This window comes from Pseudoliparis swirei, chromosome 7 (genome assembly GCF_029220125.1).
Source record: "Pseudoliparis swirei isolate HS2019 ecotype Mariana Trench chromosome 7, NWPU_hadal_v1, whole genome shotgun sequence".
Taxonomy (NCBI): Eukaryota; Metazoa; Chordata; class Actinopteri; order Perciformes; family Liparidae; genus Pseudoliparis; species Pseudoliparis swirei.
Genome location: NC_079394.1, coordinates 4,669,964 through 4,689,020, shown reverse-complemented (window position 1 = coordinate 4,689,020; position 19,057 = coordinate 4,669,964). Strand labels below are relative to the sequence as shown.

General features: G+C 48.6%; 2 protein-coding genes across 5 annotated transcripts; both read right to left on the bottom strand.

Annotated features, from left to right (window-relative positions):
* Nucleotides 1–7,517: 7,517 nt before the first annotated feature.
* LOC130196163 (dnaJ homolog subfamily C member 13-like) lies at nucleotides 7,518–14,594 on the bottom strand. 3 transcript variants are annotated; one of them, XM_056418051.1, is made up of 11 exons: nucleotides 12,690–12,911; nucleotides 12,179–12,274; nucleotides 11,881–11,941; nucleotides 10,888–10,967; nucleotides 10,617–10,786; nucleotides 10,482–10,514; nucleotides 9,649–9,745; nucleotides 9,442–9,549; nucleotides 9,173–9,328; nucleotides 8,486–8,503; nucleotides 7,518–7,607 (listed from the first exon to the last, which is right to left on the bottom strand). In XM_056418051.1, exons 1-11 carry the CDS (start codon nucleotides 12,894–12,896, stop codon nucleotides 7,533–7,535), a joined length of 1,101 nt encoding a protein of 366 aa, XP_056274026.1. In that variant the 5' UTR covers nucleotides 12,897–12,911; the 3' UTR covers nucleotides 7,518–7,532. The 3 variants fall into 3 exon arrangements, with proteins under 3 accessions (XP_056274026.1, XP_056274024.1, XP_056274025.1); XM_056418050.1 differs by lacking the exon at nucleotides 12,690–12,911 and adding exons at nucleotides 13,375–13,531; nucleotides 13,564–14,594 and having other exon boundaries at nucleotides 7,551–8,503; XM_056418049.1 differs by having other exon boundaries at nucleotides 7,525–8,503; nucleotides 12,690–13,119.
* A 232-nt stretch (nucleotides 14,595–14,826) lies between these two features.
* On the bottom strand, nucleotides 14,827–17,986 carry LOC130196167 (ectonucleoside triphosphate diphosphohydrolase 4-like). 2 transcript variants are annotated; one of them, XM_056418056.1, is made up of 9 exons: nucleotides 17,899–17,984; nucleotides 17,374–17,502; nucleotides 17,057–17,254; nucleotides 16,768–16,973; nucleotides 16,422–16,572; nucleotides 16,146–16,249; nucleotides 15,797–15,856; nucleotides 15,556–15,686; nucleotides 14,827–15,399 (listed from the first exon to the last, which is right to left on the bottom strand). In XM_056418056.1, exons 2-9 carry the CDS (start codon nucleotides 17,379–17,381, stop codon nucleotides 15,358–15,360), a joined length of 900 nt encoding a protein of 299 aa, XP_056274031.1. In that variant the 5' UTR covers nucleotides 17,382–17,502; nucleotides 17,899–17,984; the 3' UTR covers nucleotides 14,827–15,357. The 2 variants fall into 2 exon arrangements, with proteins under 2 accessions (XP_056274031.1, XP_056274029.1); XM_056418054.1 differs by having other exon boundaries at nucleotides 14,827–15,686; nucleotides 17,899–17,986.
* Between the last annotated feature and the right edge of the window lie 1,071 nt (nucleotides 17,987–19,057).

Here is a 19,057-nt window from a genome sequence, read left to right as displayed (position 1 = left end):
GCACAGGGTGTTGTTTTATAATTCAGCAGCCATAGAAAATAAATTTTATTTTCTTTCAGGAACTTTTTCATGGTTTTATCGGGCAGGAAGAGTAACCTTTGAGTCAATAGATGCAACACGGGTTAAGCAATTTACTCTCTTGTGCCTCGCAACCTTTGGTTAAACTTCAGAGTTACTATGTGTTAAATCCGTAGATGGTAGTTTTCGTGGTGTTGAAACTGTGAAGTATAGTTTCAAATTAGAGGAAATTTGCCAAGGACCTGAACAGCTTTCGCCCTTAGCTTTTGTGTGGGACATTGTGCAAATTTAATTTAAAAACTTTGCTTCACCATGAAATCAAGCTTCAAATGCTAACTCCGGTGTCTTTTATCTTCCTTTCTTTGCAGATGGAAACATTTGATTCATGAGCAGTTAGATCTAACCTCGTCTGCCTTAAGAATTTCTGGAAAATCAAATTCATCCCAAGTTTTGGTTTTGTGTTTTATTGTCAGACGTGCCGTGAATTTAATGTTGACGGTCTTTTTTTCCCTAAATCTGTCCTAGTCTTTTCTCAACACAGGACCATAACAAGGATCCGGGTTCATCGCCCTGCCTTTACGGAGGGAACCATTTGCCTTGTCGTGGATAAGGGCTCAGCCTTTTCCATGCTGCGGAGAATTCACCTTATGTGGCCTCGTTTAAAATTTCTTAATATTGAGCTGTGAATAGACACCTAATTTAAGGTGTAGTTATCAAGATGCCTGTTGATCCTAAGTCTTTCACTTCTTTGTTTAAATTTCCAACAAATTTTGCCACCGCCTTCTACTGGCCGTGTTTATCTCACGTCACATTTGGGAGGTTAGGGTCCCGTGTTTCGCCGGGCTGCCGCCGTTCCCTTCGCCCTCCCCTTGTCCCTCGCCTCCCGTGTCTTTTTCCCTTGGCCCAGGCCCGTGTCCCTTTTCGTTTGCTCAGCCCTGCCCTTCGGGCTCCAGGCCTGCCCCCTTCAGTGCTTGGCCCGTGTCCCTTCGCGGCTTAAACACCAGTTTTCGCTTCAGGAACGTTTTTTGCGGTTCGGGCCCGTGTTTAGGGCTTTAGGACCGTGCCCTTTTGGCCCCGGGTTCCCTTGGTGGCTCCGGGGCTGAGTCTTCGTGGCCCCACCTTCGCCGGCTCCAGGCCTTTGGTGTTTCTTCAGCGGCTCCAGGCCCGATCCTTTAGCGGCTCCAGGGCCTGCTGTGTCCCTTCGTCCACTTTTCTCAGGCCCCAAAACCCTTTCGCGTCCAGGCACCGTGTCCTTCACGGCTCCGGGCCCCGTGCCCTTTTCGCGGTCCGCACCGTGCCCCTTTGGGCGGCCCGGGCCCGGTCTACGGCTCCAGGCCCCAGTCCCTTCGGGCTGCTCCAGGTCTGCAGTCCCTTCGCCGGCTCCAGGCACCGTGTCCCTTCGCCGGCTCCAGGCACCGAGTCCTTCGCTGCCTCCAGGCCCTGTGTCCTCGGCTGCTCCAGGCTCGAGTCCTTCGCCGGCTCCAGGCATCAGAACCTTCTCACGGGCTCCAGGCTCCCGAGTCCCTTCGCTGGCCTAGTCTCGAGTCCCTTCGCCGGCTCCAGGCCCCGTGTCCCTTCGCCGGCTCCAGGCCTCGTGTCTCTTCAGCGGCTCCAGGCCCCGAGTCCTTTCAGCGGCTCCAGGCCCTGTCCTTCGCTGCCCAGGCCCCGAGTCCCTTCGGGCTGCTCCAGGCCCCGAAGTCCTTCAGCGGCCCAGGCCCCGAGTCCCTTCGCTGCCTCCAGGCCAAGTGTCCGCCGGCTCCAGGCCTCGTGGTTCTTCACGGGCTCCAGCCCCAGGCCCCAGCGGCTCCAGGCCCCGAGTCCTTTCAGCGGCTCCAGGCCCCGAGTCCTTCGCTGCTCCAGGCCCGAACTTTTCAGGCGGTTCCAGGCCCGTGGTCCTTCGCTGCCCAGGCCCCGTGTCCTCTCGCTGCCCAGGCTCCGAGTCCTTCGCTGCCCTTAGGCCCCGTGTCCCTTCGCCGCCCAGGCCCTCCCGTGGTCCCTTCGCTGCCCAGGTCGAGTGTCTCACAGCCCAGGTTCGCAGCCCGCCCGGCAGCCCAGCTGGCTGCCTCCAGGCACCGTGTCCTGGCTTCAGCCCTCCTCACCATCGCCACCCCCAGTCCCCAGCCTGCATTTTGGACTTCATCTTTGCTAACCTCATTTCTCTTCCTCCATCCTCCTGCCAAAGATTCTTCATTCTTTTTTTTGTCTTAGAGAGATGTCCTCAAGGAGCTTATTCTCGCCCTTCATCTGTTGAGCTCCGCTCTCAACAGTCCAACTTCAATCTGGTTTTCGCCCTGAACCTCTGATTAACCACCTGGATCTGTTTGTTGTTGGTTCAGGCCTTGATTTCTCCCCCGCCACTGTGAGCTCCATCTCCTGGTCCTTTCTGTCTCTTTCAGGACCAGGCTTTCTCCTCACCACCGTGAGCTCCATCTCCTGGGTCCTTTCATCTTTCTAGACCAGGCTCTCCTTCACCAACGTGAGCTCCATCTCCTGGGTCCTCTGTCTCTTTCAGGACCAGGCTCTCTTGCTTAAACACTTGGCGCCTGGATTGTGGATCCATTTTAGTCTCTTTCAGGACCTGGTGTCTCATTCGCCTTTTGAGCTCTATCTCTAGGGTCCAGTTTCTCCAGAAAGACCTGGTTGTTTCCCTTAGTGTTGAGCTCCAGCTCCTGGGTCCTCTTTTGGCCCTTTCACCAGTTGGATTTCATCTCCAGTTCGGGTTCCGGGTTTGTCTCTTTTCTAGGACCAGGTTTTCCTCCTTCGCCATCAGAGCTCCATCTCCTGGGTCCTTAGTGTCTCTTTCAGGACCAGGTTCTGATGCTTAAACACTTGTCTTACCGGCTTGATGATATATTTAGTCTCATTCAGGGCCTGGTGGCTCCTCATATTCGCCTTTTAGAAGCTCCATCTCAAGGGTCTGGTTTTCTCTCAGAAGACCTGCTTCCTCCTTCGCCACTGTGAGCTCCATCTCTCAGTCTGGGTTTTTCTCCCAGAAGACCTGCTTTTCCTCCTTCTCGGCCACCATGTGAGCTCCATCTCTAGGTCTGGCTTTTTCTCCAGAAGACCTGCTTTTCCTCCTTCGTCACTGTGAGCTCCATCTCTAGGGTCTGTTTTTTCTCCATAAAGACCTGCTTTTCCTCCTTCGTCACTGCCAGGAGCTCCATTCTAGGTCTGTTTTTCTCCATATAAAGACCTGCTTTTCCTCCTCACCACTGTGAGCTCCATTCTAGGTCTGGTTTTTCTCCGTAAAGACCTGCTTTTCCTCCTTCGCCACTGTGAGCTCCATCTCCTGGGTCCTTATTGTCTCTCTCAACCTCTGGCGTATCTGGTTTCTCCCCGTAAGGACCTGCTTTTCCTCCTCTGCCACTGTGAGCGCCATCTCTAGGGTCTGGATGCTCCCCGTAAGGACCTTTTGTTTTCCTTTAGCAGTTCAAGCCCAGCCCTCTTTTCTCAGTTTGAGTCCCATCCACAGTTTTGGGTTCCGGGTTGTTTTTATCAGGTCTGGTTTTCTCCTCAACTGTCGAGTTCTCCAGCAACACGTCCTGCGTGTTCAGTTCAGATTGTCACATGCTCGCTCCAGGTCCACCGGGTCGAGTTTCATCTCTGGATCCCAGTAACAGAGGTCATTGTTATTCAACTCACTATTAAATATCAAGTTTCGGACAAACCTCAACACACTTCGCCCAGACATTAAAAATGTTCGCACAAATTGATCTCTGGCAAATATTGTTGTTCTGGCCTTGTGTTTGGTTCCATAGGGAGCGTTGACATTATCCGGACTGTAGAGATGAATCTGTAGAGATGAACCAGAGATGAATCTGAATGCTGACCGAATGGTGGACCTCCCAGCAGGCTTATATCGTACATGTTTTCTGTGGCTTTGAAGCTGTGTTCGCCACGGATCAATGATGACATCATAATGCCATCCATCATTGAGCACACTTACTTTGGGGCCTCATGACTACCATACTTTAACGGAAAAATGACGGAAGTGTGTAATGAACAAACCTGACTGTATTTCTGCCCGCTGGACGCTCGGAAGCTCACACGCTGCTTTTCACGCCATCGCCGCTAAAGTTTCAGAGTTTCTTTTCAGCACGACAATGGGTATGTGTGGCACGCACTGCTTAGAGGGAGAGCTGGACAACATTCTGTCATTCTCCCAAACAAACTTCCCTTCAGTCCACCGCCTGAGCCATCCCGCCTAGGACGTAAACGTGGGGAATCTTGTGCCGGGTCGAGACGTGCAGGCCCGTGGAATCCAACATCTCTACACATTTGCTCCTGTGAGCCTGAGAGCGACGTGATCCACAACTGCCCATTGACTCCATGTTGTAAATCAGACCACCGCTTTCTTGCAAAGAAAGTCGCGACGGGTACCACTTTTCCAAACGTCAGAAAGCTCAGACTTAAACCCACGAGACGACGGTCAAGCATCCCAACGCTCGGAAGAGTCTCAATTTCTACCGATGTCAACGTCTTGTCTTTGGGACACACACTTCTGTATCAAGGGGCTGCTGACTGACTGCTGCTTTTGTTGAAAAATCACTGTTTCCTCTCACTGTCTATGCACGCAGCACGAGGCCAGTCAGTCAGCAGCCCCTTGATACAGAAGCGTGTGTCCCACAGACAAGACGTTGACATCGGTAGAGAGGTGAGACTCTTCCGAACGTTGGGATGTGACCGCCCCCGTGGGGTTTAGGCCATGAGCTTTACGCAGTTTGGAAAGTGGTACCACGCTTTTAAGAAAACGTGGTCTGATTTAACATGGAGTCCAATGGAGCAGTTGGCTGCGTTCACGCCGCCTCAGGCTCACAGGAGCAAATGTGTAAGTCTGTTGGATTCAGACACACGCTCGACCGCACAAGATTCCCCACGCTATTCTAGACGGATGCGCCAGAGCAGAATTGGGACTGAAAGGAAGTTTGTTTGGAGAATGACAGAATATTTGTCCAGCTCTCCACTCTAGCTTGAACATTCCGTGCTACACACACACAATTCCATTGTAAATGCTGAAAAGAAGCTTTCTGAAACTTTTAACGGCGATGGCGTGAAAACGGCGTGAGCTATCCGAACGTCCAGCGGGCAAAATACAGTCCAGAGTTTTGTTAACGCACACTTTAAATCATTTTTTCCGCTAAAGTATGGCGAAATCAACGGGGCCCAAAGTAGAGTGTGCTCAATGATGGATGGCATTATGATGTCATCATTGATCCGTGGCTTTGAACACAGCTTCAAAGCCACAGAAAACATGTACAGTATATAAACCCCTGCTGGGAGAGAGTCCACCATTCAGTCCAGCATTCAGATTCATCTCATAGTTTCATCTCTACAGTTTCATCTCTACAGATTCATCTCTACAGATTCATCTCTACAGTCGGATAATGTCAACGCTCCCTATGGAACCAAACACAAGACCAGAACCAGCAATATTTCTTGGAGATCAATTTGTGCCGAACATTTTTAATCTGTCTGGACGAAGTGTGTTGAGGTTTGTCCGAAACTTGATATTTAATAGTGAGTTGGATAACAATGACCCTCTATTTACTACAGGATCAGAGATGGGAAACTCTGACCCGATGGACCTGGAGCCGAGCTATGTGACAATCTATGAACTGAACACGCAGGACGTGTTGCTGGAGGAACTCCGACAGTTGAAGGAGGAAAACCAGACCCTGATAAAAAACAACCGGAACCCAAAACTGTGGATGGGACTCAAACTGGGGAAAGAGGAGCTGGAGCTTGAACTGCTAAAGGAGAAAAACAAGGTCCTTACGGGGAGCATCCAGACCCTAGAGATGGCGCTCACAGTGGCAGAGGAGGAAAAGCAGGTCTTTATGGAGAAAAACCTGACCCTAGAGATTGAGCTCACAGTGGCGGAGTTGGACAACCTGGTCCTGAATGAGACAGAAATGATCCAGGAGATGGAGCTCACAGTGGCGAGGGAGGAAATCAAGGCCCTGAACAACAACAAACAGATCCAGGTGGTTAAGCTCAGAGGGGTTCAGGACGAAAACCAGATTGAAGTTCGACTGTTGAAGACGGAGCTCCAACAGATGAAGGACGAGAATAAGCTCCTTGAGGACATCTCTCTAAGACAAAAAAAAAAGAATAGCATTATCTTTGGCAGGAGGATGGAGGGAAGAGAAATAGAGTTAGCAAAGATGAAGTCCAAAATGCAGGCTCTGGGGGACTAGGGTGGCGATGGGTAAGGAGGAGCTGAAGCCCGAGAAGGGACACGGGGCCTGGAGCCCGAGAAGGGACACGGGCCTGGAGCCGGAGAAGGGACACGGTGCCTGGAGCCGGCGAAGGGACTCGGGGCCTGGAGCCGGAGAAGGGACACGGGGCCTGGAGCCGGCAAAGGGACTCGGGGCCTGGAGCCGGCGAAGGGACTCGGGGCCTGGAGCCGGCAAAGGGACACGGTGCCTGGAGCCGGAGAAGGGACACGGTGCCTGGAGCCGGAGAAGGGACACGGTGCCTGGAGCCGGCGAAGGGACTCGGGGCCTGGAGCCGGCAAAGGGACTCGGGGCCTGGAGCCGGCAAAGGGACTCGGGGCCTGGAGCCGGCAAAGGGACTCGGGGCCTGGAGCCGGCGAAGGGACACGGTGCCTGGAGCCGCTGAAGGGACACGGGGCCTGGAGCCGGCGAAGGGACACGGTGCCTGGAGCCGGCGAAGGGACACGGTGCCTGGAGCCGGCGAAGGGACACGGTGCCTGGAGCCGGAGAAGGGACACGGTGCCTGGAGCCGGCGAAGGGACACGGTGCCAGGAGCCGGAGAAGGGACACGGTGCCTGGAGCCGGCGAAGGGACACGGGGCCTGGAGCCGGCGAAGGGACACGGTGCCTGGAGCCGGCGAAGGGACACGGTGCCTGGAGCCGGCGAAGGGACACGGGGAGCCGGCGAAGGGACACGGGGAGCCGGCGAAGGGACACGGGGAGCCGGCGAAGGGACACGGGCCCTGGAGCCGGAGAAGGGACACGGTGCCTGGAGCCGGCGAAGGGACACGGGGCCTGGAGCCGGAGAAGGGACACGGGGCCTGGAGCCGGCGAAGGGACACGGGGCCTGGAGCCGGCGAAGGGACACGGGGCCTGGAGCCGGCGAAGGGACACGGGGAGCCGGCGAAGGGACACGGGGAGCCGGCGAAGGGACACGGGGCCTGGAGCCGGAGAAGGGACACGGGCCCTGGAGCCGGAGAAGGGACACGGGGCCTGGAGCCGGAGAAGGGACACGGGGCCTGGAGCCGGCGAAGGGACACGGGGCCTGGAGCCGGCGCCTGGAGCCGGCGAAGGGACACGGGGAGCCGGCGCCTGGAGCCGGCGAAGGGACTCGGGGCCTGGAGCCGGAGAAGGGACACGGTGCCAGGAGCCGCTGAAGGGACTCGGGGCCTGGAGCCGCTGAAGGGACTCGGGGCCTGGAGCCGGAGAAGGGACTCGGGGCCTGGAGCCGGAGAAGGGACTCGGGGCCTGGAGCCGGAGAAGGGACACGGGGCCTGGAGCCGCTGAAGGGACACGGACCCTAACCCTCCCAGTTGACTTCAATCTTTATTCTCTGGCGTCTCTTCCTTAAGATCACGGGCTTTTGGTTTGGGTTCTGAAATCAAAAGAAAAATGAAAGACTTTGAGGAGTCGCTTCAGGTCAGTCATTATTATCAACAGCATTATATTGTTGTTCATTCACAGCTTATGGCATGAAGAGAGTAGTGAAGTTGAAAATGGCAACAACGTGAGCATTACTTCACGGACAAGGACACCAGAAATGAATGGCACCAGTAAGGAGAAAAAACGATAACAAATGTTTTTTGAGGATGGAGAAAGACATCGGACAGATATTAGGGACAAAAAACATTGTCATCATTATTATTATTAAACCAACGTAGAAAACAAGGTCATGAAACACAAAACCAAAGTGGGATCCGAGAGTTGGATGTGTTCTGTAATTCTTGCTGGGCGAGACAGAGTTATGATCATAGTGCTCATGAATCTGTGGCCTCTCTAGAGGATGTTGACACTGGAGCCTTAGCATATGAAGTGATTTCCAAGGTAAACAAATACTTTTCTAAATTAAATTTGAAAATGATGGAAAAGAGCTCCAGAGGCGAAACAGGAGCCTTGGCAAATAATCCTTAATTTATGTTAATTATACTCAAGTTTCAAACAGAAAGTGCTTATTATTTACGGATTACACAACATAACGGGAACTCTGAACGTTCCTCCTCTGTTGACAGCAGGACGAGAAGAGACGAGATCAAATCTATTACCGTATAATGCATTATTGACTTCTTCTCTTCCTGCATCGAGTTGGAGACGCATGTGGCAATCGCTCGTAGATAATAATAGTTCATCGCCTGGCTGAATTATAAAAAACACACCCAATGTGTCACATGAAGACGAAAGAATGTTTGGTTTTTTTGTCAAGAGAAAGAAGATGGAAAGAAAACAGCATGGATCCCATTGGTCAGTCCTACTTACCAGGTTATTTCTGTCCTGCTGCATTGTTTGACAGCAGAGAAACCACACAGGACAGGGTGAGGGTGGGTGGGTGGGGGTACAACACAGATAGATTATTGTTACTCGGATCAAACATAAATCGAAACAAAAAGGGTCAACGGTCACTAAAGTACATCATAAAACACACAAAACCATCAACAAAATCCTTCATTTATTATCCGACAAATCTGCTTGATATTTATATTCTCCAAGATCACTCGCCGCCAACAACAAATATAAATGAAGCATGTGCTGTAAAAATAAAAGATCATTCGGAAACGTTCAGTGTAAGCAAGCCAATCAAAATATGTCGTTGATCAGCCATTTTGACAAGTGTAGAAAAAGAAAAAGAAGCCGGGAGGTTTCCAGGACAAGTGGGTTAAGAGGCATTGATTCAGTTTGTGGAAGAGCAGGCAGCACGGTCTTATTAATCATTTAGATGGTGCCACCAACCTCAACAACCCACCCCCCCCCGTGTAAAAGAAGGAGATCTTTTTAACACGGCCATGTTCAGACATGCCTGGAGTGGAAAACATCTGTCTTCGCAATTTAAACATGAGTGAGAATGTGCACAAGGACAGCATAAGCCAACACACGAGCATCTCCTGAATCCACATCATATTCCCATCATAATTAGGGAGGCGCGTTCTATTCACATGGCTCAACTACCTGGAAGAGTTTAAACAAGGTGCGTCCATCAGAGGCGACCATCTCCAGCAGCATGTCAAACTGCTGGCCCTCTGTGGTTCCACTGTAGGGGGCGCAGAGGGCAAAGGTTAAGAAGTCCAGTAAGGCGCTGATGACCAGAGCTCCTGTTCCATGGTCCTGTAAAGAAAAAGAAGAAAAGAGGGAATGAGCGCCTAGATTTAGGAAACCCACGTCTCTTTCCAAACATAAACTTCTACGCCCAGTTTGCTGACAATAAAAAACAAACGTACCACGTTGGTGATGAATTTGTCGAGCAGGTTTTCCAGGAACTTCTTTGAAGACAGCAGCGAGGCCTTGTTCAGCTGCTCCTGCCTCAGGTCGTAGTCATCGTGCATCGGCTGCAAAGAAACGGCAAGATAAAAGACACCGGAGTTTCATCTGATTGATGCATTTGTTTGCAGTTGGCTGACGCCCAGATGTTTGGGGGACATACTTACACACATAAGTGCACAGAGCATGTCTACAGCAGCATGCGTCACACTGTTGTTCCGTTTTAAAGCTTTCACGGTCTTTACTCCCAACTTTTCCCTGAACCTAGAACACACAAACATTCACAGAATTATCAACGCCACTGAAATGACCATGCCGTAAAAACGTAGAGGGTTATAAGCAACATAATGTAAACAATACAAATAATGTGTTATTTAAAATAGGTCTGCGGTTGGCCACACAAAGAATGAAATTGCTTCAAAAGCGGCTTGTTGCTTCTTTTGCTCAAAAGGGTGTCACATCCTCTCCTGCACTGAACTACTAAGTTACCATATCAAATAAGTTTCCCTGAAAGCAAAAATAAACCATTTATGTCTTTATAGTGGTCCGTGTCTTGTATAGTGGTCTGAGGGGAACACCAAGCTACTCTGGCAATGAATCATCCAGGAAAACCAATTCTCATTAGCTTCGCAGGAACAAATAATAAACAGTTAATACAGTTCCTCTCATACATCTCAGTGACCTGCAAAGACGATGGGGTTCTCAAATCTTGTGATGTGGAGGAATATAAAAGGATACAAATGGGCAAAGCAGAGAGGGGGGAAAAGATGGAGGAAAGGTCGAGAGGAATCGAGGCAGACGGCTTGACTGAACACGGTGAAGTGACATAACCTCCCTTCTGAAGTGCCTGTCTAAAACGCCTGAGATGAAAGCAGAACCGAGATAAAAGAGGAGAAGGCTGGTCGATAGACGGCAAAGAGAGACTTTGGAAAAGAGTAAAGCGGGATAAGAAACAGAGACAGGCAAAAGGGCAGACTGAGATGTATGGATTCATATTTACGTTGCATCTGTGACTCCAGACCCTTGACCAGACCTTGGAATGACAGAGCATACCTGTTACCAGCAGCTCAACAGAAAGTACACTTCAAAGAAATAAAAGCAGGAGGACACAGGGGCATGACGGTTGAATTCTTACTTGGGCAGCTGGGTAAAGGCCTGGAAGCCGGCCTTGGAGGCCACCAGGCGTCGAATGGCCTGGAAATGTCTCTCCAGCTCCGTGTTAAGAGTCGGCAGCTCGGCCTCCTGGGATAAGAGAGCCAGGATGGCGTTGTTGATGAGCTTCTCTTTGTTCTCGGAGAAAAGACCCTGAAGAGAAGAGAGAGAGAGAGAGAGGTAAAGACGGGGAAATTCGCATGACTTCTGCTCTGGCCGACTGACATAAAAACACATGGATTGAGCACACTCACATCTTGGGTGACTGCATGCAGCACTCCACTGTAGGAGATGTTGGCGTTGAATCTGAACACTGCATCTGCAAAGTTTCCATCTTAAGCAAAGGGACGAGGAAGGGAACCATTAAACGAGAGAACACTAACCAAAGACATTTGAAGCTTTGACCTTATGGTGGCCATTCAAGTTGTGGGCAGCACGGTGGCTCAGTGGTTAGCACTGTCGCCTCACAGCAAGAAGGCTCTGGGTTCGAATCCCGGTCGTCCCGGTCGTTCCAGGTCCTTTCTGTGTGCAGTTTGCATGTTCTCCTCGTGTCTGCGTGGGTTTACTCCGGGTACTCCGGTTTCCCCCACCATCATAAAGACATGCACCGCAGCCTCACCCCGGTTCGTATGGATGTGAATGAATGTTGGTGGTGGGGGAGGGGCCGTAGGCGCTGATTGGGGGAGGGGCCGTAGGCGCTGATTGGCAGCCACGCTTCCGTCAGTCTGCCCCAGGGCAGCTGTGGCTACTGATGTAGCTCACCACCACCGGTATGACTGTGTGTATGACTACTGGACTCTGTAAAGCGACTTCGGGTGCCTTGAGAAGCGCTATATAAAATAAATGATTATTATTATTAATCTCATGAGACAAGGTGTCAGGAACTTGAGATGCAAACTCTCCACCTCCTCGTCCACGGGCATGCTCAGCAGGCCCCACCTTTGCCCTCGCTGCGTGGGCGCCATTTTGTTGCCTGATGCGCGGACTCCATCGAGTAGGCTGGCTAACAAAGAGTCCCTACAGACGCACAGAGCGACAGACTCAGCTCAAAGCAATACAGAAGCGCAGTCACCGGAGAGTGCGGCAGACTCGTGCACACAAGCAAATTACTCATGTCGTAAAAATGTGGTTATTACGAGGGGAAAAAAGGCAAATGAGCTCGTTTAATAAAGCCACAGGGCCTGTAGTGTAAACACAAAGATGGGTGGATGTGTACCTTTCTGTGGAGGAAAACTTTCTGATCTGACCTGGAATGAATTCAACCGTAAACACCTGAGGGTTGTCCACGTCACAGATGAGAGCAAAAACCTGAGGGGAGACGATGCGAGAGGATGAGAGTGAGGAAAAAAAGGGAAAAGCACACAGACTCGGGTGTTTCCGTCCAGCTGCTAACTTGCAGTGATGAAGTTCATACTCGATGAAACAAGACAATTGACAGCTATCTTCACAGGAGCACCACGAGACAGAACTACGTGGTTGTGGGTGTAAACATTTCAGCTTTGAGGTGACGATGACTCGGTGCCGCTGTAGTTTCTCGGTGCTCACCTCTCCAAAGGGTTTGATGGTGACGATGTTGTACGAAGCCGGGTCTCGCTCCACCAGACAAGTCTCCGTCAGGGCCAGAATACGCTTCACGGGCTCCTAAGGAGAGAGACGGGTCATTCAGAGCACTAAATAGATGATATATTTGCACTCCTTTATTTACACGCTTAACAATTTGCATTGCAACTGCTGCACAACTATTTCCCTCTGGCTAAATAAAGTTTATTCGTATCTTATTTTATATATTGTACTTAAAGAAAGTGTTAATAAAGACAACTGAGAGCAAAAGTAGGTCAATACTTTGAGATTAGCTTGCGAATGAAAAAATGATAATTGCCATCAAGTTCATCATTTGACCCGAAGGCAACACAAGGGTTAAAGGTGTTTGCATGTGACACACCCCCACGTGTTCTACATCAAACATTCCAGAACAATCTCAGCTCTGTAATGAGGCTCATTGTCCTCGCGCCGTGTTCTCTGGTTCTCTGACTGACAGGCTGCTAATGAGCCTTACCTGTGAGGTGGGAGGTCCTTTGTGATTTACTGAGTGTTCATTGGTTATTTTTCCCCAAAATGTTGACAGACAAACGGATTGACCAATCACGGTGAAGGTTTCGTGTGTCGCGTTCTTTCCGCGCCGCGTCACCCGACACGTCGTTCCTCTGTGTATCGGAGGGGGAGACGGGAGGAAGGAGAGCAGGAGGAAACCCGACTGATTCATCCACGAGTTAAACTGATTTCTGCTCCTTATTTTAGCGGAGAAATAATTGTTTTAAAAACGGAAACAGTGTAAAAACTTCAACGAACACCGGAAGTAAACAAAGTTGCGTTAATTGCGTTAAAATATTTTAGTGTGTTAACGCGGCCAAATTAATCGCATAGATTAACGCGTTAACGCTGACAGCCCTAATATATACACATATATATATATGTGTATATATATGTATATATACATATTTATATATACACATATATATATATGTATATATACACATATATGTATATATATACACATATATATATATGTGTAGATACATAAATTCCTCGTTTGTGTCAACATTCCTGGCAATAAAACGGTTTCTGATTCTGATATACATAAATATATATATATATACACACACACATATATACACTTGTAATCTCCAGACTCGAGTGACCTCACACGAGTCGTGTGACCTCAGAGGTCAGAGGTCGCTCACCTTGCCCTTCTGTTTGAGGGGCTCGATGCTCAGGCTGTCGGCTCCGATGTCCACGATGGTTCCCAGCTGGAAGGCGTCGGCCGGGTGTGGCGCCCACACCGGCTTCCCGTCCTCCATCGCTCTGCAACACACAACACACATCTCCCTCCCTCTCTCCCTCCCTACACAGGTATGAACACACACACACACATCTCCCTCTCTCTCCTGGAGGCCGAGCGGCGCCCCCTTCAGGTGTTGTTCAGAGCGTTTCATGGGATCATTATTGGTGGAAGTCAACGCATTGAGGTCACGGGTTCAAACCCCGTTTCAACGAGCGTCCTGGCGTCTCGTTGAAACACGTAAACGAGCCTCGCCGTTGCTCCTAGTGGACAAAACCGGCATTGCATTCAATTACAACATTAAAAAAAGGGTCAGATGAGTTTCTTCCTCCTCCACTTGCCGGCATGGTGCAGGTTCAGGTGGAGAGGCGCACCGCGTCCTCTTCCTGGTGCTTTTGGTTTCCGTTCTGCATCAAGTCTCAAATGTAGACTTGTGAAGAGCTTTGAAAACTAAAGGACCGTCTTTTCGGCGCTCAGACACGTTTCTGGATCGCCGTCCTCGTGTCCGTGACGACGCCGCCTTCGGCGCGGTGCGTTCGAGGGCCTGGAGAATGTGAACAGAGCAGCACACGGTTCCCTCTGAAGAGAACCTTTAATGAGACGCTCCGTTGACTTCAATCAGACCTGCAGACGAGGGAGGAGGACGAAGGGGGCGCCAGAGAGTTCTCACGGCGACAGGCGGCATCGGACCCACGGCCATCAAGGCCAGGGAGCCGCTAATACAGACCGGGGACCGAGGGCCATGTCCGCCGTCACCACGGTTACGAGGAAGATAAAGAAATGCTGCCACCAGGGGGCGACTGTAGAGAAGTCTCTGCTTCATGTGGTAAAGCTGCATTCTCTCTCCTGACCACCAGGGGGCGACTCCTCTGGTTGTATAGAAGTCTATGCTTCATGTGTTAAAGCTGCATTCTCTCTCCTGACCACCAGGGGGCGACTCCTCTGGTTGTATAGAAGTCTATGCTTCATGTGTTAAAGCTGCATTCTCTCTCCTGACCACCAGGGGGCGACTCCTCTGGTTGTATAGAAGTCTATGCTTCATGTGTTGAAGCTGCATTCTCTCTCCTGACCACCAGGGGGCGACTCCTCTGGTTGTATAGAAGTATCTGCTTCACGACCAGCATTTCTTCCAGCATATAAAATGCAAATAAATTGTTTTTACACATCACATTAAATAAAAATAAATAAAACCCTTGTGGCCAACTGAATGAACTCCTTTCAGACTTGTATTTAAGGTCCTATAGGAATAACATGGTTGGATTTGAGAACAAATTGCAGTTTGTCAGTGAAAAAAAACAGTCTGTAAAATCAATGTTTAGCATTGAATAGGAAGTAAGAGTTGTAGTCATACGAGTTGAGATACTAATGTAATTGACATGGTAAAAGGTATGCATTGTATTTTTATCTGAATAATTGATTTATCCTCCTTCACGTCCACCTTTAACAGTGTTGCTCCCGTATGGGAAGCCGCTCATCTCTTCACAACCAGACAACTTGGACTTTACTGGACGTCTCGCAGTTCAACCACTCGAGCTGACTGATCCGCCAGCAGTGACTCACATCTACATGATTGAGTCTCTTGCTCCATTTTTATAAGATACAAATATTTCTGTGGTTAAAGATCACATCATGGAACTGACTTTTCCTAAAAAACCTTCTAAAGAACAAATTTAAGGAAAAAATCGTCGGAGTATATTGGTGAATGAGGCCCAATGAGAGAGAAAAAGGACAACGAGTGTATAGCAAACCTGCTTAAGTACGTAAATCACGAACAACACAAACCAAAGATCTTAACACGGGCAACCTCCATTGCATTTGATGGTCACTACGTCTATGACTCAATGGTTTCAGTCCAAAAATCCTGCTATGGAGTCATGCAGCAGGCTTACAGTATGCCTTCAATAGTGATGAATGGAGAGCAGACCATCTCCACGGGACAAACATGGTGCACAGAGGGTTTAACCAGGGAATGACAACGGTTGACAGGAGGGAGAAGAACAAAGGGTGAGTGACAAAAACCAAAGACGGCACAAAAACAGAATTGGTTGTGGATAATAACCTGCTGTGGAGAAGCAAAGCTTACAGTTTTGGGCACTTCGTATGCGATCTGTGTGGAGACGCCGCCCATGTCCAGGACACCGGCAGTCCTTTTCCTCATCAGCGCCTCCTGCTGATCGCTGCCTGGGACATGAACCTCCACGACAGCTTTGTCATCTTGAAGGATTAACAGGAGAGAGGTGATGGAGTCAGGCAGAGCAGGGATATCACGTGAATGAATGATATACAGCGTTACTACAATTCAATTACTACTTGGTACTCCTTACCATTGTGCACATGGTTGAACCTTCCGAGGACAAAGTTTATTCCAATCCATGCATAGACACCTAAAACAAATGATTACAAACTGTTCTGTTAATATATTCACTTTTACAAGCATCTTCAATCCCATAAATCAGGGCCTATCAATGATCATTTGATGCCCATGTTAGTTTGCCTTTAAAGTCTTTCAACGTCAAAGACGTGGTGAATCAAAACCATGGCATTGTATCGAATATGGTACGATCCAAATGTTTGATGAAGTCATGAATCTAAATAAAGCGCTTGCATTGCAATACATTTTACACTCAGCATTCTGCTTTGTATTCATATATTTGTATTATCCCTTTTATTTACCTTCCTGTTTTCCAGAAATCACTTCCACATGGGAATCGGAGAAGAGGAAGTTGAAGTGGACGGGGATGTCAGTTCTCAGATCCTCAAGAAGTGCTTCTTGTTGACTGAGATTAAATAATCACAGAAACGGCCTCATAAGATATATGGCATGTACGACATCAATGCTTCTCTCGTTTCAGTGCAACATTGTTTAGACCTGGGGAATGAACATTTCTTGAAACTCTATTTATATCTGGGGCAACATGATGAGATTATGCTCATTAAACCAGGCGGTACCTTTCAGGAAGGATTCTCATTCCGGCGGTGCACAGGATGTACAAGGGAGTTTCTTGGTGCTTATTTTTGGGAATGTGTTCGGACGCAAAGCTCAGAAGTGGATAGATATAATCACTGGCTTTCTCAGGTGTTTTAGCCAATTCAGAGATACCTAAAAGGAAAAACACAACGACCAAAAATATATCTTTTAGAGGGTAAACAACAAGCTAGCATGTATGGTTTTGCTTTACTTTATATTTCATCATGTAAGAAGTCTAAGAAACAGTGCTAATCGTTAATGAATGCACATGTCCTCTCCTTTAAATACCGTCTTTATTAGCGAGAACCCGAGCCAGACGTGTCTTACCTGGTTTGATCTTCATGACCACCGGCTTGCGGTGTTGATCTCTCATTTGCCGAATGTCCAGCAGTTCACGGGGATTACCGTTATGCCGGGGCCAGCAGTACACAAATACCCTGGAGCCACTGCTGCCACAGTCCACCACCAGGCCGTAGTTCAGGTTGGGGTTGCTTGTATCTGCTGCATCCACATCATTCACCTTTGCCAAGTGCCTTTTGAACAACAGAGATGTGTTAAGACACCATTGCCTGTGGTCATTGCAACATAAACACCGAGCAGATGTTTAGCAGTTTACCTGTGGAAGTGATTTTCCTCTCTGATCCATCTGGCGTGCCCCTTTCCAGTGACAAGCAGCAGGTAGAGCAGTCCTATGAGGCAGAGCACCAGGCCGATGAAGAGCAGCTGTCTGAGGGAAGGTACCAGGAGCCGAGGAAGAACCTGGGACGAGAGGCTGAAATGCCACGGTGCTGGGAAAAGGCACGAGAAGCTGATCCTGTCAACAGATGGAAGAGAAGAGAGCCTGAGCAGAGTACGACTAACATTATCCCATTGATGAGATTTGATACAAGTTCACGAAACAATCCCCATCCCCATAAATGACAGCAAACCAACCTTCCCATGATGCCGACGTCTTGTACTTGTTAGTGTACTTAAACTGTAAATCAAGAATCAGTCTCCTGCAGATCGGAGCTGTGGCTTGATCCACGGCTCCATCGCTGGTCCCGCACTCGTCATCGTGACCTTTCGGGACCAAAGAGCGAACATCTTAACATCTGTAAGGTAACTTCAGAGGTCTTGAATGAGAAAAACAGCCTCACGGTGGTTAAAACGGGAAGACGAGTGATGGGTTACACTCATCTGTTGGGATATATTGCTACGTTGCGCTGCTGTAACGGGATTTTAAACGAATTAAAACTGACCCAAATAGAAAGGACGAGAGGGGAAATAAAACCAGTTAAAAAATAAGAAATAAAGTAAGCGAACGTTTACAGACGTCTGTGGATATCTAGCTACGTTGGTGTAACGAACGTGACGTGTTCGGCTGTCGGTTAGCTCACGGAGCGAGAAGTCCCGTTACGCACCGTGTCAACACTGAGAAGTCATGTGTCCGTGGCCTTTACATCGTTTCATACTTACTCGCAAATACATGAAAGTCCCTCCTTTTTCTTGAAAAATATTAGTTACATTTCAGTGCCGCCAGATGCTAACCGCTGGCTAACGCTGAGCTCGTATGTGGCAGGTCTCCGGTAAGTGACGTGGAAGTCGCGAACACGGTGCGTTTGATTTTGACTCCACGTTGCCCGGATAAGAAGTTGAGGAACCGAATGCAACCTAAACAGCCTAAACAACCCCCGCCCACATTCTTCTTCTTCGTTTTCTTTTAAGAGCGGGTTGCAACAAGGACTAAAGCGCAATATCGCCATCTTCTGGCTGGAATGTGAACGAGGAGAAAACAACTTTATAAGTCTGGGTTGTTTCATAATACCATGAACATAGGGAGTAATCTGGGTACTGTTAAGTAAAAAAAAGATCTGCCAGGTCATAGTGCTGGAAAAAGTTCCGGATTCAGAAAGTTATAATATAAGGTATTTAATAAAAGAATAAGGATCACAAAGCATATATACTTCCGGTTAAAACAGCTGTTGTGACGAGCTCTAGTAGAAACTCCCATTCTGACTACGCCTCCCAAAATCAATACATTTCATTCATACTCACGTCTTGCCATAGTTATAATAAGCACAACACATCTTACAGTCAGTAGTACAGTTGCAAGAATAATACAATAATCATATTTTCAGTGACAGGGACTTTCTACTATGTTTTCATAATACATTCTTTGGAATATCCTTCATAATATCCTTTATCGTTTATCCTAGCTTTCTTATGTATTAATTTAAAACCATAGACTTTCTTATTTTCATGTGCAAATATATATACAAACCATTACAACACGACAGTACCCTTTGCTAGGTCTATATCAAATATTTAACATTTTTTTAAATCATCTTGTGATTCTTTTACTTGTATGGTGTCCTGAAAGGACCACCTCACACATATTGATACAATGTAAGGTCCCATAGGAATATAGGAGAAAACAACTTTATCAGTCTGGGTTGTTTCAAAATACCATAAACATAGGGAGTAATATGGGTATCCTTTGCTAAGTCTATATCAAATATTCAACATTGAAAAAAATCAAAGAACAACTTGAAACATCTCGTGATTTTTTTACTTGTATGGTGTCCTGAAAGGACAACCTCACACATATTGATATCATACAATGTATTTAAGGTCC